At 35.8% G+C, this 27,928-nt stretch overlaps 1 protein-coding gene across 4 annotated transcripts in view; it reads right to left on the reverse strand.

Moving 5' to 3' along the window:
• LOC107073811 (uncharacterized) overlaps positions 1 to 27,928 on the reverse strand; it is a 251,575-nt gene that overhangs the window by 60,707 nt on the left and 162,940 nt on the right. For all 4 annotated transcript variants that reach the window (XM_015334525.2, XM_015334524.2, XM_015334528.2 and 1 more), the window contains exon 2: positions 18,390 to 18,513. In XM_015334525.2, coding sequence (XP_015190011.2) covers positions 18,390 to 18,513 — 124 coding nt within the window. The remainder of the gene's footprint in view (positions 1 to 18,389; positions 18,514 to 27,928) is intronic.

Raw genomic sequence — 27,928 nt, forward strand, 5'->3', positions numbered from 1 at the left:
GAAACTGATGAGCGACAAGTCGAAGCAATAACGCGTTTACTCGCGCTCGTTCGTGCGTATTGACTTACGGAAATGGATTCGTCCTCTTACAGAATTGAAAGTTCGATGAGAATGAAATGTACAGATAAACGAGATTGAAAGACAAACGATAGCCATTCCTCGTAGTTGTTGTCGTCGTCGTCGTCTTCGTCGTCGTCGTTGTTATTCGATGTTAACGTCAACGTCAAACTCGTCGTATTCGTATTCGTAGTTGTGTTGTTGTTGTTGTTGTTGTTGTAGTTGTTGTTGTTACTACTACTGTCTGTCAATGTATTTGGACGTTTTAACGAGTTATCCGCGTGGGAGGAGGTCGATAGGGTTTTACGTTGACCATAAATTCAGTTTGCAGTTTTCTTTTTTTTCTGCCTCTCTCTCTCTTTCTTCTGAATGTGAACCGTTGAGAATGGATTATCGTATCCACGTAGAAATAGCGAGTGAATGAGAAACGAGAACAAAAGGGCTTCTGTACTTTTAAACGACGTTATTTCTATTACTACCCTTTTTGAATCTAATTCTTGAATATAAAAGTAAAAAAGAATATTTTACATATTCATATATATATAATTATATATGTAAATCAAAATGTTTTACAAAATAAATTGCATATTTTCATTAATTTCATTTCCTCCTTCTCTTTGTATTATCTCAAAGGTTAACGTTGTAGTCGTCGCGCTCTCACTTAACGGTCTCAAATATTTTCTCTCTGATAAAATAGGCGAAACTCTTGTAACTCACCGTACGGTTAACGTTTGTTAACACTTCGTTGCTCGCTTTGTTGAAAACTAAGCGTATCTAAAGTTAGAACTATTAAACTAGGACCCTTTATAGGGTAATTACAATTACAACGCTTTTTGCTACAATAGCAAATGTTCTGACGTGTATAATAAATTGACGAAAATAGAGATGCTACTCGCGCGAAACGCGTAGTTACACGGTCAACAAAGGGACAAGCTCACGGCGCGTGTCGACGAGCCGTTTAAAGTACCATTAGTCCCTCACAGTCAGAGATCAACGCTGGAACGTACTTTGAACTTGAAGAAGAAGAAGAGAGAGAATGAGAATGAGAATGAGAGAGAGAGAGAAAGAGAGAGAGAGAGAAAGAGAGAGAGAGAAAGAGAAAGGATAGAAGCTAAAGGGCAAAGTCGTCCTTCCTAAGGAGCGTTTCTCTAGGCGACGATGAAGCGAGAAAGGAAAATGGAAATTCAGACAGTCAGAGAGAGAGAATATTTCCAGGTGGGTAGTATTTCCAAGAGGATGGACTAGTCGAACGCACGTATACGAATACATATACATTGGAATATCTTACTACGTATGTAGCAGTAGCAACAGCCGCAGTAACAGCAGCAGGAACAGCAGCAATGGCAGTAACATAACGTTGAGAATAACACGTAGAAACCGTCTGTCGAATCCACTTCCCTCGGCATTTCATATATACCTTACGTATATCTAGTATATGTTTATGTAATATATAAATGCACATGTCCTTATCGCGAAAAGGACGAGATATCTTCGTAGCAGTAGGCAGAGTATATTGCATCTTCGCCAGACATTTTCACAAACACACATACACACAAATACACTAGTATTATCAAATACCACTCTGCTTTTCAATAGAAATGTTCTTAAAAAAAAAAAGAGATGCAGCTAGGAATAGCATACAACTTATACCTAATACAAGTCCTATACAGACAGATATGCAAATACATGTGTGTACATGTGTTTACCTATCTCTATACATGGAAGTAAAGAAAGACGCATATGAAAGAACGTCCGACGTAGTTCGTCGATCTATTTCTCCCTTTTTCCCAGCACTAAAAATACGTATGGTCGTACACGATCCGACCGAAACATGAAAATCCGTATGAGCGACAAACGGATTGGGGGAGGGTGGTATGTATGTGTCGTGTCGCAAAAGGAAAGAAGAAGAAGAAGAAGAGGAGGAGGAACAGGAGGAGAAAGAAAAGAGAAGAGATATTCAGAGTCAACGTATGTGCGCCACTTGACAATACGGACTTTTTGAGGGAACAAAAAATATAGCAACTGTGAGGAGAGGTGAAGTGAGGAAAGGAAAGGAGAGGATGAGACAACGTCCACCTACCTCTCCCTTTCCTTTACTCTCTCCTTGTCCTTCGTCTTCCTCTCTTCCTCCATCTCCTATTTTTTATCCTGTGGGACCTTCGCGTTCAACTCCGACTCGCTCACAACGCGATGCACTCCCTTATAGCCTGAGATACTAAAAAAAAAGAGAGAAAAAGAAAGAAAAAGAGAAAGAGAGAGAGAGAGAGAGAATTGTTCCAAACCAGTTCCGGATTACGGTCTTTACTTTTCTCCCTCTGTCTCTGCTTCTGTCTCTTCTTTAGTTTCTCTCTTTCTCTCTCCCTCTCTCTATCTCTATCTCTCATTTTGTCTCATCTTTTTTTGCTCAGCAAGTAAAGCTTGCTGGAGTTAAAGGAACACACTAAAGTGATGTTGTCTAGGTACATACGTACATGTCTGTCTGTATGTGTGTGGAAGCCTGGTCAAAATGAGAGGTCGCATTTTCGCTTTTACACGCAACGCGACACTGTTCTAATGACTCGTTCTCTTGCTCGCACACACATACACTGAGACTTATTAACTTTAACTGCGAGAAGGTTTGAGTATTAACCGCATGTACGTGTACGATGCATAGAAAATGAACAATGTAAAATATCATTGATATTCGGTTGAACCAACGTAACGTATAAAGTTGGTATTTATTGAATACATTAACGTGGAATATATGAATTTAAGTTATTACGATTTTTTATTCCGCGCGTATCAATATTCCACGATTACATTCGATTCAATTATTTTTAACATGTTGACAATTTTATCGTCAGGGGAAAAAAGGTAAAAGAGAAAAGGAGGGAAAAAGAAAAAGAGAGAAAGTCGCATACATAATACCACTTACCCTGGCAGCATGACAATAATAACTAGCTTCCTTGCGAACGTGAGTGTTTCGTATCCCCTAACACGTGTTCTCTTACATCGTTGTAAGCACGACAGTAAACATAAGACTAACAAGAAAGGGTATTAACTGTTTACGTTAGAGTTAAGCTTTTCTTCAACTTTCAACACGTTACCAATCTAGTTATTTTCAAATGAAAGATAAAGTTAGTAAAGTATCTAAGAATAAGTTATTACTACAACGACGATGACAACGACTACGACAGGTGTTCAATATTTTACAATAGGTATCAAAAAGCTATGAAGTCGGATCGATGAAAAAAAAAACCAAGAGAAAAAAAATTTTTTTAAATATATTCAAAATTATCATTTGAAGAAAAATATTTGATAGAAAAAAAAACGAAATTTTGAAATTTGTAATGGAAAAGGAAAAAAACTCGAATTGAAAAGCAACTCCCCCCCCCCAAAAAAAAGTAAATCAAAAAACGAGAAAACAAAGAAAATATGTCGAGAAACGTGTCCTCGACTACGATAAAAGCCACAGAGCTTCGGGGAGGAAAGTATTCGTTATTGATCGGATATAGCGTTTGGAGATGTGGCTCATCCGTTAGTTCTCGATTCATCCACGATTGCTCTCTATTCCGGCAGGCTCTTTTTCGCTCCGATTCGTCGATTCGTACTCTTTCTATCTTTCTCTAACTCGTATTCAGCCCTCTGGCGTACAGACGCGCACATAGTTGCGCGTTTCAACCCCTCTCTCAACTACTGACTGACTCACCCACCCACCATCACCCTCGTTGTATATATTCCTCTCTTTCTCCTTTGGCATTGGACGAACGCGACATCTACGACCCGAAGAGAAAGCGAGAGAAAGAGAGAGAGAGAGAGAGAGAGAGAGAGAAAACAGTTCCAGCGTGAAATCATTTGTCCGGGACGAGCCGGTGGCGAGATCCGTCGGGCGCGAAACGCCCGCAAATTGAATAGCTGTCGGAAATACCGGCGGAACGAACCAACGAATAACCCGTTACACATCGCCCTATCCCTCTGCTGGTACTGCTGCTGCTTCTGCTAGTACTACTACTACTACTACTACTACTAATATTACTACAATTCTTCCCTTCACCATCTCTACTCCATCCTCCTTATTTTCGATGTTACACGTACGCAAGTAAAACTTGACTATACAAACTACCACAAAAATTATTGTTCGTGATTCTCATACAATAAAGATACGAATAGATACATACGTATGAATATACAGCGTATAATATATATATATATGAGATCAGAGAACTTTGATTTCAACAAGCAATATAATATCATAAGCAATACGATGACGTTTTAATCACGTTTATAATAATCTAACGATTTATACACTTTATTCGTTCCAATCATAGTTTCCATCAAGCGATTTGAAATATGACTCCATTGGCAATAACATCTACCAAAGATTTAATTTAAAAAAAGGGGTAGAGGTAAAGGAATAGAGAGAGAAGAAAAAACAAGATAAGAAATAAAAAGAAAAGAAAAAATGCGAGACAAGAAAACATTTATTATCCTCTTCGTTCGAGAGCGATATACGACAGGTTCTAGTCGACGTCACTGAACACGAAAATATAACGACATAATACCGCGTCCATAATTAGCCAAACTAATACCGGTATCGGAGTGTAATATTAATGGAACGTCAGTTCTGCTGGTCGCCAAGAGTCGAGTTTAATTCCCTGAGGCCTTTGAAGAAATAAAAGATCGTAGAGCTTGTGGCGAAAAGGAGAATGAAAAGAAAGAAGTGAAGGTGGAGAGGAAAAGTGGGGACGGAGGGAGGAGAGAAATGGAAGGGTGGAGGAGGTCACGGTCCCTAAGCACGCGATAAAATAATTAAAACGTTCCTTCGGCATTATTCGGTTCCTACCATGGCGCTGAAAAGATAATTATTATTCCCCGCGATGAAGATGAAGGAAAATTGGTAGAGAAGCTAAGCATCGTGGAGATGAAAATGACACGAGAAAACGATAACGATAACGAAGATATTATAATCTTTCTTCTTGCTTTTCATTTAAAAAAAGAAAAAAAAATACGAATATAAATATAAAAGAGATTGGATGACTCAAGAATTTCGTTAAATAAAGAGCAAAAATGTGAATAATACCGAAAATAGAAATGGAGTCAGGAAAAAAGAAGGATCAAAATGAGATAAAAGATAAAGAAAGAAAGAGAGAGGTAAAAAAGAGAAAGCGAAGATAAGAGGAAAAGAAAAGGGAGAAAGGAAGTCGGTGGAGAAAAGAGCGGGGTTAAGAGAAGAAAGGGCTTAATATCGTGTAACGTAATTTAAAAGTGTAATTGTTCTTGTCATGCTCCGGTCTGAAGTAGAGAAAAGCACCGACAATGAGGTTGGAACGTGCGTGTGCGCGGGCGCACTTACTACTGGAAGCGTAATAAGTTTTCATGCAAAGCGAACGTGGATTATCCGACCGTGAATGTGCGCAGGAATTATATTTCACGGAAGGAAGCAGACTGTTACTGTTTCTCTCTATCTAACTCCCTCTGTATTTTCCTCCTCTTACACCACCACCACCATCACCACCATCACCACCACCCTTCTACTCCTACTCTTCCTTCTCCAGTGGGTAGCTCCTTTCCCATCTTTCCATCCCTCGCAGCACGCGGACGAGCTTACGCGTTTAGAACGTTCGCGCACATCTCTCTCCCTCTCTCTCTCTTTCTCTCTCACTTCTCATAAATTACGCGTCCCGGCCACAGCCAGAATTTAGCAGTCTCTGTCCCTTCCTACTCTACATTTCTATCCTTCCGTGCTCGACTATTCTATGTATCTCCATTCTATTTCTCTATCTTCGTATATTAAACTGCAGGTGAGCCAACCAACGTACCTGTCGACCGTAGAAACCAGACTCTCTCTCTCTCTCTTTCTCTCTCTTTCACTCTGTACGGACCAGAGATTACAAACAATCCGATCAAATCGAGTTTCTTGTGCATAGACTCCTGTTTGGAGTCGAGAGATTGAAATTGAATCGCACGATTAATGAACTCCCTCTCTGTCTTATATTTTTTTCTTTCTATCTCTCTTTCTCTATGCTTACTAGCCATGTCCATTATGGGACGTCCAATTATTAGGATAACCGGATGGATTGTCCCGTTTCTGTCTCTTGTAGAGAAAATTCTACTTGATTAGTTCAAAGGATATTTAAAACGTCGAATACAGAAACCATTTGGATTTTCTATCGATCAACGAGGAAAAATAACGAGCAACGTATATTAAAAAACACTGGCCAATTTTCCGATAATATACTTGTCGAATTAAAAACTTTAACTAATACCAGTTGATAACGTAAAAGGAATTATATATCAAAGAGGATTTTTTTCTTTTTTTTTTTTGTTAAATAATCAACAATAGTTGTCTCGAAAGTACTTCGAAAGAATATAATCAGAGTACTATAATAATCATTACTTTCTACTTTAGTAATAGTACTTAATCGAATCTTGTCATTGAATAATGCTAAATCTAATCGAAAGAAACGATAAAAAGATTTCATCCGGTCGTCAAAGTCGAAGGCGGAAATCTTTTGCCTTGGGCCAATCTATACCCCATTGGCATTCGTTCCTTCACCGACACTACCACTACTAATTCCATCACCACAAGCATATCTAACCCTCTCGTTGGAGTTTCCGCGCGATCCGTCCTGAAAGGTTAATTTCCCCTGCTTCGAGACACGCGCACTCACACAAGTCTCTCGAACGATGTACCTTTCTCGAACTTCTTCTTCTACCCTCTCTCTTTCTCTCTGTCTCTTATTCTCTCTTCAATGTAGACTCATATTGTCACGGACGAATTGGATTGAAGGCAGTGTCGGTTGTAGTTGTAGTAGTAGTGATGGTTGTACTAATAGTAGTAGTAGTAGTGACGGTGGTTGCACGGTTCTGGAAACGACCAAAGAGAGAAAGAGAATGAGCAGGAAGAGTGAGTTGGAGAATCGAGCCTGGAGAAATCGGGGTGGATGGAAGGAGTCGATAGGATGGTGGGTCATTGAGAAAGGGGTGAAGCTGGTCGCGCAACGGGTAGCTCGTGCAAGCCCGGGATTTTGGAGCGAAGAGAAAGACGGGGATAGATATAGAATAGAAACAGCGATGGTAGGTGATCGAGAGGTGGAGAAGGAAGAGGAAGAGGAAGAAGAGAATGAGAACGTGAAAGCATGAGGTTGTGTTAGTGATGACATTGCTGGTCTTGGTAGTAGTAAAAAGCAGATCGTCCAAGGTTCCCGAGGGAGAGAAACGGCGAGTCGGGAATCCGTGAGACGGGACGAGGTGAGACACACGAAATGGACATGAACTTTGAGCTGCGAGAGAATCTCTTGCTATTTGCTGAATAGTAGTAGTAGTAGTAGTAATGCCATCTTTGGTGGTATTAGTGGATATCGTGGTACCACCGTTGATGATAGTAGTGGTGTGCTGCTGCTGCTGTTGCTAGTGGTGGTGGAGACAGTGGGAGGTGGAGGGGTTGGAGAACAGTAGAGGGGTCGAAGGCGGCAGCTGCAGACTCGAGACCTAGGTCGATATCAGCCTCGAGCAAACCAGACATCTACCGACCATTCGCAAAACATTCACCTCAAGTGTCCCCGGCGGTGCCCTCCTCCTCCTCCTCCTCCTCTTCCGCACCCGCCTCCACCTCCTGTTCCTCCTCCACCTACTATTCGCCGTGCCTCTTCTCTACTACTCGTGCTCTCTCAATACGCTGCAATGCAGCCCCTTTCTCTTCAACGAGGGTATACCAACCACCCTCCTCTATCTCTGTCTCTCTATCTCTCTCTTTTTCTTGTTTCAACCCCTTCGCGTTTCTACTCTCCGGTTACTCCGCAGAAGCGGCAACTTTGAAACGACAGATAAAATCGTATTAACGACCACTCCGAGAAGCTGCCACAGCTTTTGCCTCTTTTAGTCTCTCTCTCTCTCTCTACCAACTTATATACCACTGTCGTCTTTTATCCACCACCCTTTTCTTTCCACCATGATCTTACATCGCTACCATAAAGCACGACGATTCTTCGTAAATATAGGATGGATGTTGAGCGATTCCGCGAAACGACCTGTAAAAATCTTTTTACAATCGAACGCGCGATAAAAGAAGGATCGTTCATCAGACTGGAACATAATAAATACTTTAACTATAATTGAATTACTCGTATTTTTAAATGATTACTTTAATGGTATGTGTTTCTGAAATAACGGGGAGAAAATACAAATAAAAAGAAGAAAGAAATATTATGAAATATTATTTTATATTGTATTTTATATTGCTGTAAAAAAGTCTTTCAAAGATTTAAAAGAAACAATATATTTTCACGTGGATAATTATGCGAATGGTATCGATCGAAAACCCATATGATACAATATTAATCCTTACTTTATAATAATGAATAAAGTAAATAATATCGTTACGAATTACGTACGTAAATAGCAGCTTGGTTATCAATCGATGCTCGATATGCTTTTGATTATGTAATCATATTAATTATAATCGAGAGTCTCTCTAAGTCCTAGAACCATTCATTCGTTCTCTCAAGCCTATTCGCGCGCGCATTACCAATGTCATTACAGCGAAAACGATAGCTAGACAGAGACAGAAATAGATAGAGGGAAACCGAACTATCCGCTTACTTGCTTTCCCCCTTGATGCTATATTCGAGAGACGATAATGATAAACTACACATGCGTATCGTACGTATTGGTTAATCGATGGCATTCAACTAGCAGCACCTATTGTTTCCATGAATTGGACGATTCTCAACGAAGACCAACCAACCGGTTCTATGCACAAAAATCTATGTATAACATCGATAGGAAACCACATTCTGTTCAGCTATGTGATTACATCTTTTTATTTTTTGACCAATAGATTTGGTCTCGAATCACATACAGAGAGAGAGAGAGAGAGAGAGAGAGAGAAAGGGATTCTACTTTTATCTAGAATTGAGGAGATTTCAGAGAACAAATGAAATTTATTATCAACGGATTTACTATCAGCGTTATTCGAGCGAGACGTTCAATTCAACATCGTTTGTAACAAATGATGCGTGAAATATAAAAAAATTTTTGTAAAAATTTAACAGACGTAACAAGAAAATATTTACTAATCAAAATAAGCGTTAAACGGTCAAACAAATTTGAAAAAAAAAAACAAAAATTACGATTAAAATAAAATATTTAATTGCGTATGACAACTTTATCAATATTTTCCTAAAGAATTTGCAATAACGTAGAATCATATTGCGAATTTTAAACATGGTAAATGTTTAATTCGGAAATAGTGATTATCTTAATATCCTGAAAGATCGTATATGATAGTTTAATGGAACCCAAATTAATTGGTAATAGACAGCCGAAAAGAATCAATCATTGACGATAGGATCTTTCTTTTGATCGTATGTTGGAAGTTCAATACATAGGAATATTAGCTAATCGAGAACGGTCTTACTATCGTAGATCGCAGATAACTATAAATGGTTGGAACGTTGAAAGAACACGAGCTAGTGGCTAGATGACGCAGATATTATGTGAACACCCTTATCGAGTTTCATGTTCGTCCATTAATTACATTAAAGCGATTTCATTGAGTAACGGATAAGCATCTCTGATACGTCGAAAAAGTGATATTACAAATGTATTTAAATTATCTCATAGAACGAGGAATCAAATATTAAAGGCGATCCTTAGCAGGATTAAATTTGTGATTTTTAATATTTTAATTAGAAGAAAATTATTATTTTTTAAAATTAGAGAATAAAAATAAAAAGAGAATATCCTTCATTTTTTAATTTAAATCAAGACTCGAAACTTTCCAACCCACCCTCAAATTATTTACCTAACGACAATCGTGATTTATTTTCCGATTAAGTAATTTAATTAAAATTGTATAATTATTTGGATTTATTTTATTTTCTCTCTCTCTTTTATTTTTATATGATTTAAATTAAACACGCCAGAGTATAGTAATCAAAGATAATACAGTAATCAAAGAAGTAAAATGATGAAAAAAAAAATCCTATCACCATTGATAGAAACGATTAATGATTCGTTTATAAAATTCAAATATGTTGAAGAAAAGACATCCCCGTTAACTTTTTGCATTCGTGTGATAGATAAAAAAAAAAGTCAACTTAATCGTGAAGATATAAGACTACGAAAATGTAAGAAAAGCAGATTGGATCGGATATACTCTTGGTAACATTGTAGGGACTAGTATGCGCGAGGGACGTTCTTACGAATTAGTAACAAAATACGCTAGAAGGAATACGTTGTAGAAGAAGAAGAAGAACCACGTCCATTAATCCGTATAACGACGCGATCGTTCCGAGTTGAACGTCGAGAGCACGACGATCGCTCCAAGCGATATCCTTTTAAATCCATACTGATTGTGAGAGAAAGAAAGAGGAAGAGAAAATGAGAAGAGAAAAAGGTAAAAGAAAAAAGAGAAAAGATACTTGTGTGTGTGTGTTCATGTGTGTATGTTGGAAGAGAGATAGAAAAAGAAAAAAAAATAAAGAAAAAAAAAATCTACCCATCGTTCTCGTGTAAGATTTTCTTCGAGAGGTAACCCGTATCGCGTGTGAGGAACGACTCCTCTTGATCTTATATACGGCGCTCGCATTAACGTTCATAAACTCGAAACATAGCCGATGCAATATTTCAAGTTAATGAGCGCGATAAATTTATGCGAGTCGAGTTGGAATGGCAGCAAGACAAGGAAAGATCTAACGAAACGGAGAGGGTGGAAGGGAAGAAAAGAAAGAAAGAGTATGAAAAAGTGTATGCGTATGTGTGTGTATGTGAGAGAGAGAATGAGAAAGGTACATTGAAAATATATTACAAAGAAATGAGAAAGAAACAAAGACTGTATAACGAGCCTAACGATATCTGTTTTTATTAATAGAAATTCAATTTGCACACTAAAAGGGGACCACGGCAATTCGAAGGAAATTGAATTATCTTCGAATTATCGGATCTGGTACACGATATCGAGTCTCTCTTATCGAGCTTCTACGTTTGCCGTACACACATGTATATTGTATTTAAGCGTGTGTGTACAAGTTACATGGTACTATGCATATTTACGTATACATAAGTAAATATATATACTTGTTATACTCTAAGATAAAGCAACGAAGATAGAAGAGTTCCTATGTTGTATAATAGTTAATCATTTACCCTCGTTTACGAAATACTCGTTGCAACGGTACGATGGAAAGGAAATAATGATTAAAGCGAATCCATATAGTAAAAAAAAAATGTTCAAACGTTTTGCATTCACGGTCGTAATAAAAAGTAACTTTGAACGAATTACCGTGTCATTATGCGTGTATATTATTGATCATTATATACGAATATCGAAAATCGTTCGTCGAATCGAAACGCATTCGTAGCTCTTTATAAGTCGTGTTACATACGTACGTACGTATATGCGTATATTTTTATTTTACCAAACGAACAAAAGTGGAACGCGAAACAAATCGAGCGAGGAAAACTCGATAAATAGCGTTACGGAGATCGCGTGACCCTTCCTTGAGAATTGCTGCGAGATAATTCGAGAGTGTTGAAGTTAATAGGGTTTCTCATTTCCAAAGAGAAGACAAGGGAGGTATAGGGAGGAGGAGAAATCGAGGTGAATTCGTCAAGCTTGCCAAACTCTTTCATGCATTATAGATTTGCTTCGGAGTCGTATGCGTCCGAATTGCAACTCGATGGCTTTTTTTCTTCTCCTTCTTCTTCTTATTATTATTATTTTTTTTTTCTTTTTAATCCATTTTTTTCTTTATCTTCTTTTCCTCGTCATTTTCAATCCACCATTCGTCGTCAACTTCGGTCCGTTTGGCAATTACAAAGGGAGGGTGTCTCAGCGTGCGTTCGAAGAGTTCAAATTCACCAACCCAAACCCCCTTTTCCACCCCATCCCAACCCACCGCTATCACAGCCATCATCCCGTTCGCGTATTCCTACTTTCTTTCCCTTTCTTTTTCTCTTTTCACCCTCCGCAAAACTTTGAGGTTCGCTTCGACACAAAGACACCGTACAAGATTACTTTCTTTGTAGAAACGAGCAAGTTCGTTTCCCTGCCGTTGCCTTCAGTCGATTACAAAGAACGTTCTTTTAAGAAAATACCCTTTTGTGCGGTATTCGCTTCGTCTCCTATTCTCTCTCTCTCTCTTTTATCGATAAAAGTCTTGATTCTTCCTTCTAACTCTTCCTATACTTCTCTTTTTCTTCTTCTTTGTCAGTGATGCCTTTTTCGTATCAAACGATAGGTACCAAAGTAGACGATTAATCGATTTTTTACGACCACATGATCAATCATGATCGATCTTTTTGAAAAGTTTCAAAAAAGAAAAACAAAGAAAAACATCACCTAATCCCCGTGAAAAGGGTTGAATCCTTCAAATTGACAACTGAGTTATTTCTTTTGAAATCGAAATAAATTACTATGTCAAATGTTGTTTTTTGTTTTTTTGGGAGGTTTGTCCTTTAAAAAATATAATAATAATATATATTGTAAAGATCAATACAGATAGTTTACAATGTATTGTATACGCTTTAAAAAGTGAAACACATTAAGAACAGCTACTTCCATTAAGGGTAAATTACTTACCAACGTTCTTAAACGGAACGAACTCGGACTATAATAAAAGGCCTGTACTTACTCTTTGTTAACGTCACGGTGCAACTAACTTTCTTTCTCTCTGTCTCTCTCTTTTGCTCGTTCGCTTGCTTAAACACTCGCTAATATGTCTGCCCGAGACACGCCCGAGTTATCCGCGCGTTTTCATCGAGGATGTGTTAATGAATAGCAACGACTTTATATCCTTGCACCACTCAAACTCGTGAACACCATAAAGCGCGTACCACTCAAACATCAACTACAAACATCAAATTCTTTTTTATATTTTTCTTTTTTTACTAACGGGTAAAGGGCAAAGGTTCTTTTTTGAAATTGCGAAATACCGTTCTTTCGTTTCGATATAATAATATCCACACAACAATATTTTTCAATAAAATATTTATATAACGAAATCGTATAAACACACAGTTTGACGAATCTGTCGCAAATATTGATGACAAAGTATACACGACGAAAATATAATTTATATTTAAAAATAAATAAAAAAAAAAAGTTTACCAAGTTCTGATTTTTTTTTCTTTTTATTATTTTCCATAATATTTCATTTACATTAATAATATCGTATAGTATATGGATTGCAGAAAAACTTTATGGAAATGAAGATAAATATATTCATGAGAGTTTAATTAAAGCAATTAAATTAAGATAGAACGTTATGCGAATCTTTGAATATTAAGATAAAAATAGATAAACATAGTCAGAAAAGACAAAGAAGAATAAGAATAAAAATAAGAGAGAGTGAAGGAAGAAGGGGAGACGACAAGAATAAAAGAAAAAAAAAAGAAATGGTGCAAAGAATAAGACAAAGGTAAAGTCCGAGGATGACACGGACCGTATTAAAAGCTCTTGCGGTTCACGGCCGTTTGTCTCGACAATTTAATTTCGTCTTTGTAGCCAGCAACCACGGGAAAGCAAGAAACAGTTCTTCGGCTCGACGATTCCTTCTTCCTTTCTCTCTCTCTCTTTCTCTCTTTCCCTATCTCTCTCCCTGAGACGTTCAACAATAGGCGGAAACGCGTCTGGTTTTACAAAAGGAGCATCGTATTCTCCTGTAGAAGGGAGAAAAGATCGAACGAGGGTAGAAAGAAGAAAGATAGTGTGTTCTCTCTCTTTCTCTCTGACACACACACACTCTCTTTTTCTGCCAAGGATAGAGTGGATGATGGGTGTTTGTATGCTTGTGTTTGTTCGCCAATGTCCAAAGGTGGCTGATAAAGAATCGAGGCGAAATCAAAAGGTTCCTGGAAAAAGAACCCTCTATCTCTCTCTCTCTCTCTTTCTTTCTTTCTTTCTCTTCCTTCTCTTTTGGTATCCCTCGCAGATAGCGTATAGAAGAAGCGCAACGGCTCGTGATAGATCCTTACGGATAGTTACGGTACTTGATTAATGTCAATGTGTGCGCACGGACACGTGCAGATGGCTCCCACACGGAATAAACACAATTGAATTATTCAACTGCAACATCGTTCTCTCAGGATACACTGACACGAAACCGCGAAAGAGATCGTAGTCGTCGTTATTCTCGAACTTGTCCTCGAGACGTTGATTTACTCGACGAGAAAAAGAAAATAAGGGAAGAAAAAGAAGAAGACAAAAAGAAAGAAAGAGAGAGAGAACAAAAATTGTGTTGTACGATGAAATATTTATCGAATTTTCGCGGAAAATTTCAAACGCGCAAGAAGAAAATACACAACGAAAATAAAAAAAGAATATGTACAATATTATATCGTAAAGTAGAACTTTTTGCATAATGTCATAATAAAATATTCGAAGATTTGAAAATAATTGTAAAATAAATATTATACATTTTGATCATAATACCGCTTTCGCTTAATACGCGAGAATTCATTTAATCTATAAATATACAATGTAATGCGATAGCACGCAACAAATCAATGAAATTCCGTATGCATTATCAAAATTATTTCGAATTATCATTATCGGTTTGATATCATTAGAATTACATTGTGGTATTTAATTCAGGTAAAGAAAATACAAAAAGCATCTCTGTATAAGCACGATTCTCTCTCTCTTTCTTTCTCTAACAGCCTACGTAATTATTCGTTTAAATAAACATCGAAGCGAAATGTTTGAAAAGTACCGAACGAGGTGCACGTGTACATTTCAGATATCTACGTTGTAATTGAATTTACAGGACACTGTGGGTTGTGTGTGTACCATATAATGACTTCCTATTTGCCTATGATTACGTGTTTGCCGCGCGTTTCGTACTCGAAGTGTATGTACACACAATGGAGAATATTCGATGCGTACGCGAGTTTTCTCTGTTCGTCCGTTTGTGTATACTCGTCGCCCAGAGATTTGTACATCGTTCGTTTATATATTATACACATACAGATATATATATATATATATACATATATTCAGACACTTATACACAATACCAGAATGTTTCACGAGTTGCTTTCTCTGTATATTTCTATGTGTATTTTCTCTTTCTCTCTCTCTCTCTCTCTCTTTCTGTGTATTTCTCTGTGTGTACGCGACCCGTATTACAATCCCGGTGAAAAAAGCCTGCGGCGCGAAACGTCAGGATCTCGGAATGAACGATGTTTCTCGATTACCATAATAATCCCTGTGTATCGTTCTATCAACTCACGTATTCCAACCGGAAAGATACGCGAGAGTGAATGCACCGATGCAATGTGGCGATGTTTTGAAATGCCACAAAACTTCTTCAACCTTATACTATATATATATATATATATATATAGATTTCACTCTATATAATGTCTTCTCTATCTTTCATTCTCTCTTACCATTTTATTTTGCTATTTTATTTTCTTCTCTTATCTCTTCTCGTCTTCCATCGTTTTCTCTTATTTTGTGCCTCTTCCTCCTTCTCCACCTTTTCTTTTTCTTCTTCTATTTCTTCTACATCTACGTCTACGTCTATGTCTACATCTTCGTTTTATTCTTATTCTTCTATCTTCGAGAACTCGACTGGCAGTCTTATTGTTCGCCTGCGAGATGGCAAGTTTGCATTGCAGATTTCATGCCGATACAATCTTTCGGCTTTGTCAGAAGAGACTTTACCATCGAAAGCTTTTCGTTCCTTGCGTGAGATTCTTCACGGAAAAGAAAGAGGGAAAGAGAAAGAGAGAAAAGACAAATAGAACTCGTCCAATCGTGCGATCGATTCGAATCGATCTTTATTTTCTCCAGAGAGAAAATTTATATTCTCTACTATACCGATTTATAAATCGTAAATGATCGTATAAACAAGACCGAGTACATATAACTTTTATAACTACTTATTTAACGATCCATATTAGTAGAAAAAAATCTCTAGTAAATTAAGAGAAAAAGAAAGAAAGATTATAGTAGAAAACAAGCGTGTATGTACAGTGTGCTATACATGATTTACACTAATATACAGATATGCTAATTATTATTAATTAACAGTAGACTGATCGTTACGCTGTCAACAACAGAAGATACTGAATCGGTGTGCATCTATGATTCTCGGAGATCGTCAGTGGATGATAAAGTTTAATTAGGCAACGTATTAACGCACAGTTGGTAAACCATAGAACGTTAAGCAGTAGCGAACAGAGTGAGTGGTTAGCAAGCAGGTGCATGGATAATTATACGTTTTCCTCTTATATCGTCGTCGCATGCTACTGGAATAATTAAGCAAAACCGATGAGCATTATCTTTCTTTCTTTTTCTCTCTCTCTCTTTTGCTCTCATATTTTCAAGTACGCTTCTCTTCTACTTCCTTCCCCCAACCCCCTCACACGCACACGTACACATACATATATTTAGTTATTACGGTGGCACCCGGTAGTTTGGTGAATTTTTAATTTATGCATCGTAAGTATCTTCCAACATTGAAATCGACGTTGTTATACGTCTTCAGGAACTGGATCGTCCAATTTCTTTTCGCCGGCCCTATAATAAGTTTTCTGCTCCCGCCCGTGACGATACTACATTCTCCTTCTCTCGCGTGGCACCAAAGATAAAAAAAAAAAAGGAAAAAGAAAAGAAAAAGCAAGAGACAGAAAGAAAGTAAAAGATCCCTTTTTCGCGTCCGAAGAATTTTATCGTAAATTGTTACGGCAAGAAACGAGACGCTTCTTTTTTATTACTAACCTTCGTGACTCGAATACACCATACCTCCTCCCAACAAGGGTAAATGAGTGGGAACAAAATTGACCACGATCCTCCTTCGACGACATCGACGTTAGATTATTTCTAAACTTTATTACCGTCCCGTGTTAACCTTCAAGGAGATAACGACAACGATAAAAGTCGTTGACACCTTTCTACATTTTCGTTACACTACCGATCAAAAGTTCATATTTTTCAATCATTGAATGTTACAAAAATATTTGTTTTACAAACATTAATTAAAAAAATTTGATAAAGAATTATATTTTATATAAATTTGATATTCGCGTGTAATACAATTTTTGCAATGTTTTTATTAACAAACAAAAAATTATATTTTCGTTAAACATAAAATTGAATTTATTTGAAGTGTTATGCATATTTCAATCGACATATATTCCATGATACTCATAAAGTTTCTTGTATAAATACTGGTGGAAGTTTTAGTTACTTATGTGATAATTCAAATATAGTATAGTTTACGTTGACAGTATCGCACTGTATTACATTGAATTATTACTAACAGCTATTAAGAAAAGTAAGAATTAAAAAGTCGTTTTAACCGATAGCAAGAAAACGTTTGATCTATTACACCGGTGTTAGCTCTTTCGTTTAGGTTCGTCGACTTTTGACTGACACCGACGATATTTCTTGCTGATAGTTACGAGTGGTTACGCGTATTGAGCGATTACCGAGCATGATAAACAAATAAACGAACTCGAACTCGGCAGCTAAGGAGATTAAGCGTGATCGTACTAGTTCAATTGAAGTCTTTCAAATAATATGCTTTGTAAACAAAAAAAGAAAAACAAAATTAAAACTGATATAATCTTATTACGATTATTTATCTATCTTTATAGTGAATGTATATAAAGAAGAAGAAGAAGAAGAAGAAAAAAAAAGTAAAAAAAAATATCAGATAGATTAACCTGTTCAAGTACACTAACACGTGAGTGTATAAATTATTTTTTATAAACACTAATATTAAAAATTTTGTACATACATCCATTTCTCCCGGTTAATTGAATCAGCATCAATATGAAATGAATAAAAAGTAAAATAATTTTTTTTATTTTGATAAAATTTCATCACGTAGAGGTTACACATTCTTGTTTCTTAATCGAGTATGAGAAATGTATATACCTAAGTGTCTACTACTGATCTTGATAAAATCATTTATTAAAAGAGTCAACATTCGTGACTAAAAATATCAATTCAATGCCAGATGTAGCTATCACGAATAGTCTAATAAATTCTCGCGTGGGAATGTAAACGATCTCTCGAAGCAGAACGCGTTCGTGTAAATGCGGAAAGATAAAACGTAATATCCGAGCAGGGACAAGCGCACGTCGACAACACGACATGACGGAACGTAACATAGACACGATGGTGTGTTCGTTACTGGATCACGTATTTTAAACATGACGACGAAATCCTATATTAATATGCAAATACGATACCAGGACGATGAACTCAAACGATGTAATGTAATTTCCAACGTTTATAAGAGACCATTGTTAATACGATGTTATCATTTGTTGTAAAATCATAACGCTACTGAATATCTGTCGATGAACATATGTTTGTTTAAAAACGTTTCACTTACCTTGGGGTCGAAGTTGAAGACCTGTTCAGGTCTGAGAGGACATTGGAGACCACATTTACAGGTTCCCGCTGTCGTCAGGTACTCCTTCAGTTGATCCAATGATTCTAGAGCTGTACTGCTCGGACTGTAACAAATGAAAATGAACAAATTGAGTTAATAATATCGGTATAAAATTTGAATAATTTTTCGATAAAGAAAGATCTGAAGGAAGGAAGGAAGGAAGGAAAGTGTTTCAATGGCGAAGGAAGAAGAGTCATTTGGCAATTTATTAAAAAGCAAGAAAGTAAGGAAATAGCCGTATTATGATTTAACCTACCGCTTCGATGAGGCGGAAGGAGACGGTTTATTAAGTAAAAGATATCTCGTTCGCGTTCATGTTGGGGTCTATCAGAGAAATGGTTAGGGGTAACGTTTATCGGCCTTGAACGAACGAGCCCAAAGCCAAGGGAGAGGATAGGAAAAGGAAGAGAGTGAAAACAGAGAGAGAGAGAGAGAGAGGAAGGAAAAGAGAAGAGTGCAAGAAAGAGCACGAAAGCACCAACACCGGGAACGTTCACTCTAGGAGATGGTTTGAACGAGCCGCAGCGAGGTGAAACGAGCCAGGTTTCTTGCTTGTATATTGATTACCCAATGGAGAGACAGAGAGACTTTGTTTCGAGGTACTTTGCAGCTTCCTAAACTAATAACCTCGGGCGTTTCATCCAGGGCATTATAACCCCCTGAGACCACCCTTCTCTTCCTTCTTCGTGCCTCGACCCTAACTCCTCCTCCTCCTCCTCTTTCTCTTCCTCCTGCTCCTTCTCTTCCCTCGTCACGCTGTTTTCTCCTTTCCTTCTCTTGCTTTATCTCTTTCACTCTACATTCTTGTCTTTACCTCTGTGTCTTTGTCTGTGTCTTTTCCGCGTACTCTAACAGCAACCCCATTCCCAAGGAATCCTCGAGGCAATTATTTCTCGCAACAAGACAAATTTCTAGCGCCCACCTTGTTACTAATTTGCGCCGTATTCGATTTGTTCCACTCGGAGATATATATTTGTACCTTTACATTATCGCGAATGAAACGCGAGTTATGAATTTCGTGCCTCGAGTTTCCTCTCGCGAATTATTATAAAGCGAGACGCTGATATCGTCGTCCACCACCAACACCACCACCACCACCACCACCACTACCACCATCACCACTATACTACTATTACTACCATCGCCTCTTTCTCTAATGATAAGAGGATTTAATTATGCGCGTTTTCAACGAATCTACCAGCCATTCTACATAGTGCTAATGTACTCTCTATCGGAATAACCGTTTGGAAGTTTCGTCGAGAGTAGTTGAAGTTTACTTTCCTACTTCATTCTCGATTATACATTTCCATTGTACCTACATATTTACCTGCCGAATAAATCAATTGTTTCCGACTCATTTTGTATGCGTAACGCTAGCTAATATAATACTTCGCAATATTCGCTTTACGTCTAACGTTAACGTTTTAATAGAATAGTCGAGGAAACTTATCTTAAAAAAAATAGAAAAAGTATATTAAAACAAAAAGTAATTAATCAAAAAAGTAAAATATTATTTTTAAGTATCATTCAACAGATTTCACAAAATTCCCTAAGTATGTATAAGCGTATGGCAAAATAAAAAAAAATTCCTCTGAAAGCTTATGAAATAGAGAAGAAAAATAGGGATACACTTTTATAAATGGAAACTTGATAGAAGGATGCTGCTGCTGTTGCTACTTTTGGCTACTATCAGTAGTGGTTTATCTTTTATAGATAATGCAATAACGTTTTTTACGAAAGCACTTTTTTTGGAAGCTTCTGTCTACCCGAAAGGATACCACGATAAAATCAGAATGTAGTAGAACGATTTTGTAAGTAAAAGAGGTCGTCAAGCGTAGTTCCTCCCATTTCCTACGAAACGAGTCGCGTGAAACGCTTTGGAAGAAGGAGAAGAAGAAGAAGAAGAAGAAGAGTTGTTTGTAAGGTAGGGACGATAAGCTCTCAAAATGAATAATATTTCTCTTGAGAGAAGGGTTGGTTGGTTGCTTGGTTGCTTGCTAGCTTGTCCTCTTAAAATAGATCTTATTTCTTCTGACATTACGTACGTCAGCGTTTTGTCCAACTTTAGCGAGCCACCAACGTTGAAGAATATAAATGTACGAATAAAGATGAGAAAAGAGATAGAATAGATAAATAAACACACGAGACAACCGCTAATTTAATTTTCCCCATTTAATAATGAATCTATTTGCATTTAAATGAATAAACAAGTTTAACAAAGGCGATCATTTAATAAAATTCTTAAACGTAATTAAATATCGCGTGCATTGTTTGTGCGAAAATGTTTACCGATGATCGATTTTAAATTAAAATTAATTCGAAACAATGACACAATCATTTTCTTATATCACTTTATTTTACTATAATATTATTTATTTATTATTTTATTATCATTTAGATTTCTCCTTACGAGATTTCTGCAATAAGATATATCTCTTAAACGGATAATAAATAATAAAAACATTATTTCTCGAATTAGATACTCTAACTTTGTACAAATTATTCCTATTTATCTTTAATTCTTCGCAAATCGAAATGGATCGAATCGTAATGCTACCGTAATCACGATTTACCATCTTTTACCACGATGTTTATACTTAAAATATCATTGCATCTATTCTACATTCTTATTGAAATATTTAATGCGCTTTCACACTAACAGCGAATAAATAACTCGAGGCTGTTTTATCGAACGAAATCGATTATACGCTCTTTCCTCGTTTCTATTTTCCCAGAGTTTGTCTCACAACCGTATATATACATATATATGTGTGTAAATAGGCATAGGTAGGTATACGGGCATGTGTATGTGTGTTCGTGAGTATACTCAGCTTATCGGACGATTTAAAATTTGAACGACTATGTATAGGAATGGTCGAACGACAAGTATCGAGCGTCGCATCGCGTCAGTATCGTTTTATAGTTAATCGCTCTTTATCGAAGGTACTCGAGCGCAGTTTCGCAAACCTTCTCGTTCTGGTATATGCTCGGCCGTCCGTAAATTATAGCTGTCATAAATTTATCCGCGATCGGTAATTATCGGAGTGAGCCATCCGTCGGAACGGGGCGCGAATAACGAGCCAATTCCAATTGGTAGCTTGAATCTATCCGGTATATATATAAATACTTTTACATAGGTATACACTAACACACTAAAGATCTATAGATGATACTACGCGTCTCACCGATTTTCTATCCCCGTTTCGATTTATACCGATCGACCAACCTTTTACCTTCTCTTCTCTTCTCTTCTCTCTTTCATATTCTCTCTTTCTCTCTCTTTTTACCAAGCACACGTTCGATCTTTCACGGTTGCAATCAATTTCGCGTCGCTTCGAAATGCCTCGACTCGCTCGATTATCGCAGCTTTTATCGCGCGTTTATCGCACATTCATCGCGCTCTTTCTCTCTACCAAGCAACGTTTTTATGTTCCTTATTATTATGAGTTTTTTTTCTTTCTTTTCATCAATTCTCAAAGCAAAGTCAGCTGCTGCTGCTGCTGCTGCGGCAAAGAACGTCGTAGACATTTCAAAGCCAAACTATATAAACGACAAATAAGGGATGGAAAAAATGGTGAATATAATTCTTCGATAAATATACCCCCTAGTTCTTTTTTTTTCATTGTAAAAAATAAACTTTACATAGATCAATTTTTGCTTGTTATTATATTAAAAGAAATGCAAACAACGAAGTAAAATTGCTCTAGGATGAATCATCATTAATCTTGAATCTCTTAACTATCAAACAGTCTTAAACGATTTACTTAAGGTTAATGTTCGAAATTGTTCTCGCAAAAGCAGAACAACACTCTCTTTAATTTGCCACGAAATCAATGATCCGATCCGAAAAACACCGGGCGTGTGTTCGTGCGTTGATCAATTTCGGTGTCCATTACGGATCGAAGAGTGGGGTCTCTATTCGTGGCACGATACGATATTATCGAGGGAATAATTTTCGAACCACGAAAAGTGAAACGTTAACGGGCCGCGATCACGAATCGCTCGTTTCCTCTGTGGTGTTTTGCACTTTTGTGCATGCGAGTGAACTGGACGCTGAAAGAGTATATAACGAGGGGAGCTCGTCTGAAGGAAAAAGAAGCCGGGCGAAAGATTCAGAGAGAAAGCGAGAGAGAGAGAGAGAGAGAGAGAGAGAGTAAAAGAAAGAGTGAGAGGGAGGTGAACAAGTCGACTGGAAAGTCAAAGCGGTGAAAGAAGGATAAAGGGAAAAGCATTTTACAAGTTGAATCAGGCACAGATTGCAGCCATTTACTAACATAAATTGCACGACAGGTAATCGTCTCGTGTGGAGAAGGGAAAGTCTCTATCGTATGTTCGCGTATAAAAAAAGAAAAAGAGAGAGAGAAAAAAAAACCTTTCTAACAAATATCGTCGAGTAGGTATCGCTGTCGAATTTTAACGAGACGTTCTAATTTAAAATACGCAGTAACGTTTTTAAAAATAACTCCAAAAGGAAATGATACTTCTACAAAGACTAGTTGAGAATATTTTTGAATGTCAAAAAAATTTGTTTTAGAAATAAAAGCGAATTTGATCAGAAGAAAAAAGTTTGTTTCCGTGTTAAGATGAAAACTTTTCAACTCGCTCACAGGGATTATTAACTTTTTTTTCATCAATTTTTACAACTCAACGTTTACAAATATTTTTAGATTAAATAAACGATATACGTTTCTATATGTATGTAATAAAAGTAATAAAAAAAAAAGAAAAAAGAAAATATATATATATATATATATACAGAAAGAGAGAGAGAGAGAGAGAGAAAGATAAAAGAGGGAAGGAGAAGAAATAAAATTTGTTACGATCAAAACGATATTTAAAGGTCTAAAAGAAGGATAGGAATCTGGATTTTTACGAGATGTCGTACTATTTTCGTCGATGCATTCCAAATGAGACTATCCACCCTACATATGTACGCGTCGTATAGATAACATTATCATCTTAACGTTGCCGGTTTTACCGATAACGGCATCGTGACGACTATAAGTGGAAGTTAGATATAAGTTATGTATATTTCTTACCAAAACCGTTGTACTCGTGCAATATAGTACACACGGCACAGTGAACTCTTCTATGCTTATTTCTCACGCGTTATAACAAACAAACATTATTTTCATTATTTAAATATATACATAACCGATCGAAAGTTTAGATACATATACTGCATTTGCATTCCATGCATTTTGCACACACTATGGGTTCCATTTTGTCCAAAATCAAGAGAAAATTTGTTGAATATTTTGCACAAAATATTTGGAACTATTTGTGAACGAAAATATTGTAAAAAATTCGATTCACGAATGCCAAAATTGTTTAAAATAATTGTCCAGAAAGTTAATAATTCATTTAATTAATAGTTTTATTTAAAAAAATTTAAGCATATGGTAAACATAAGTTATAATAATTTCAAAATATTTTACATAAGAGTACGCATATTTAAACTTTTGATCTATAGTGTACATACATCTCTTTTTCTCTCTCTTACACTTTTTTATTTATTCATCTTTGAAATAAAATCTTTAACGCTGAAATAAAGTTATTGGACAGAATTGATCGGTCTATCTAAAATAATAATAAAATACACACGTTAAGCCAAGTATTAAAAGATCATTACGAACCCACGCTTTTGCTGTCATTAAAACGACAGCGACTACTCGATGTGACGATGATCACGTTCGCAAAGATAACGCGCGTGGGACGTAACATCGTGCATCTAATTAAGTTTACGAGGCTAATCGATGAAAGGTTATCTCTTCCTACAATAGTTGAAAAATACATTAAAAAAAAAAAATAAGAAAGAAAAAAACACGAATATTAACGATAGAAATATCGAATGGTTCGAAACGCGTGTGACCAGAGTTTTAATTCGAGTTCGAATTAAAGAGAGAAAGACAAAGAGAAATAGAAAGATAAAAAAGAGAAAGAGACAGATAGAAACAAAGAGTGAAAGAGAATGATAGGAAATCGTTTGGGTGACAGGCTGGTACGAACGGTAACGGCGCGTATTTTAACGATCGATCGCACAAACCGATCTGTCCGACCGCAAATTGCGAACGTTGCGCATGGACAAAATGTGTACGAATACATGTATGTTTCGTTATCTCTTTACATATATATACATATATATATATATATTTATATATCAATAGATATGTACTGGGTGTCCTAAAAATTTTTTTTGCAAAAAAAAAATAAAAAAGAAATGAAATAAAACCAAATATTCGATATTGCTTTATTAATAGAATAACAATATTATTGTATCGTATTTTATTTCAAGATATTACTTTCCACAGTTACAGTGTTGTTCAAAAAGTATAGTCTAACGATACAGCCACTATCAATAAATCTGTCGATACAATATTTCTTATTTTTCAGTTTGGTAAAGAGAATTTTTTGGGACACCCTATATAAGTATGTGTATGTGTGTGTATGAGTGGGTGGTTGAGCACGAACGATTGGTGCAGGAAAAGCCAGGTAGGTTGGTTATATAGAAGCAACGTTCGATGCAGGCTTATGGATTTCCGGGCAGGTTGTCTTTCCCAGTCGTGCACGCTGTCGGTGACGGATTTAAACGAGACGGGGAACGTATAAGTGACTCGATAACTTCGCTGGGAATTCCCTCAAGTAATTGCACGCGTTCGGCAATCTATAACCAGCTCTCCCTCTCTCTCTCCTTCTCTTTCTCTTTCCTCGCTTATAGAACGATCGAATAAATTCCCATTGGGATATGAGAACATATATTTACCTATACGCGAATATTTGACTTCGTCTTAGAAAATTAATTTGACGATCATTTTTCTTCTAATTTTTCTTGTTCATTTCTAACTTCGTTATTATTTTATATACATTTCGTAAGATAATACTGAATCAAGCAAGAAATCAAATTTTTGATATTGTCTCTAATAGGATTGTGAAATTTACGATTATGATTGAATAACAAACTGTTATTGTCAACATGCATAATGTATGTATTTATTATTCACGTAAATAAATAAATAAAATAAACTTGAAATACCTAGCATTAATCGTGATACGTATATACGTAGTGTCCAAATAATTTGATTGTATCAACATGCCCTCGAATATATAAATTATTTAAATAGTTAATTAATTGCGTTTAATTAATATGAAACTCATAAAAGTTCTATTAATAAAAGAAACGTTATTCTGAAAATAATTTTATTATTCTATTAAAAGAGGGGTTACGTTTTTCATGAATAAGCGGAAATCTCCATGACGCATCGATAAACAAGCCTTAGTACAAACTTTATGACTCTGACCGAACGCAGGTGCTCGAAACACCCTTCCTTCCACATCGGACTCCCTTTTCAGAGCTCAAAGGAGCTTATCAATCGATCGAGATGTAAAATCACGGCTCTACTTGAAATGACAAGAAACTATCGCATAAATCATATCCCCCTTTGTGACTAACATGATTTAATCGGAACAAACTATACCGCACAAGAAGTTTGCATTTCTTATCAATGCCTTTTATAAAACATGTTTAAAAATTCTTACTTAATGTCTTAATAAATCTAAAGTCATTATTTTTACAAATAATATTATATTTCGGACGTTTTTATCGTAACATAAAACGAATGTATTCATCGTAAATAAAATTTTATATAAATGAGAAAAAAAGAAAGAAAGATGAAAAAGAAAAACATTAAAGAATATATATATTTTTTTTAATCATAATATTATATATTTATTTATATTATATATTATTATATTATTATATATAAGAAATATTTTGTTATAATTATATTAAATATATATTATTTTTATATATAATTATATTTATATATTATTTTATTATAATATACAAATATAATTATTTATATATAGAAAAATATATTTTCTATCAAATAGAGAGCCAGAATAATTATCAGAAAGATTACGAAAAATAATATAAAACGATACTATCAAGAAAGAGATTTGTATTTAACTTTGAAGATTTGCCGATCATTTTCTTACCTTTCGCTTAAATCTCGATGGAAAGCATAGGATGGGAACGTTAATACATATGCATGTATATGTAAGTACTACGTGGCTTGGTAAATTCCGCAACTATACGGCTATTACTAGCTTACATTATTGATTTATTATTTAGCGTCGGTGCGGGAGCGCAAGCGCGAGCTAAATCGGGGTTAACTGCTCATTTACTGATGCGATGCATTACGGTTACTACTTTATGCCATTTGCCTTGGTTGAATATAAAAAAGGGACATACTCTGGGGAAAATACGAGAGAGAGAGAGAGAGAGAGAGAGAGAGAGAGAAAGAGAAAGAGAAAGAGAAAGAGAAAGAGAAAGAGAAAGAGAAAGAGAAAGAGAAAGAGAAAGAGAAAGAGAAAGAGAAAGAAGTAGAAAAAAGAAAGGAGAAAAATAGAGAGCCATATTTTTAACTTTATCGATAACGTTCTATTAAATCATTTTTTAGTTTCCCGATAAGACATTCGATAATACGTAAACCACCGTACATATACTGTCTATAATTTCTTTTTCAGGTTTATTCCATTTTCTTTTCGTTGTTTTTTTTCTTTTTTATTTAAATGGAAAGTAAAGTGAACGTTAAATCATAAATCTATGATACGTACTAGTAGAATAATATTTTATGTTATCAATATCTATATTGTATATATATATATATATAGAAAGGAAGAGATATATAACGAAATTTCATTGTCACTATCCAAAGACTCGATCGCGATATATCTGCAAAATATAAATATATATATAATTAAAAAATAAAAAGGATACAAAATTCGGTACGTTTCATCATGCGAATATCAGCAATTTATTTTTAAAAACGTTGTAAGTTCAATTTCGACAAAATCAATAATATAGTAGATATACACGTCTATATATATTAAAAAAAAAAAAAAAAAAATTTCACCACATCTACAAATAATAAAAAATTAAAGCTATATATTTATTTTTAAAAAATATTGAGATAAGATAGAAAGAGAAAGAGATCTTTTGAGCTCGTTCAAAGTTATTTACATGAAAAGGTTACGTGTAACTTAATTAACGTCGTGTACGATAATAATGAAATAATTAATAAGAAATAGGATGCTTTTGTAAAGCATTAAAATCGTCAATTTTTCATAGCAAGCGAGATTGACGGAAGCAAAGCGACTATTCAACGATCGTCGCCTCGGCGTACACATTGCAGGCGATAAAGTTATAGCGATTAAATCTGCACGCTAGTGTTCGCTTAATGAACGTCACGCGATTCTATGCCACGGAATATTATTCACCGCTCGACGATCGTTAATAAAAAAACAAAAACAAAAAACAAAAATAAAAAAGTAAAATTTAAAAAAAAATCAAGCACAGGAAATTTCTCCTAACTGAGAATTTTGTTATATTATACGAACAACAAATCTACACTAGATGAAGTATAATTATTTAGATATAACTTCGAACGATTACCTACGTGGGATTAGTTATTTTTATT

This window comes from Polistes dominula, unplaced genomic scaffold, assembly GCF_049000335.1.
Source record: "Polistes dominula isolate Pdom_NZ unplaced genomic scaffold, Pdom_raw_medaka contig_31, whole genome shotgun sequence".
NCBI lineage: Eukaryota > Metazoa > Arthropoda > Insecta > Hymenoptera > Vespidae > Polistes > Polistes dominula.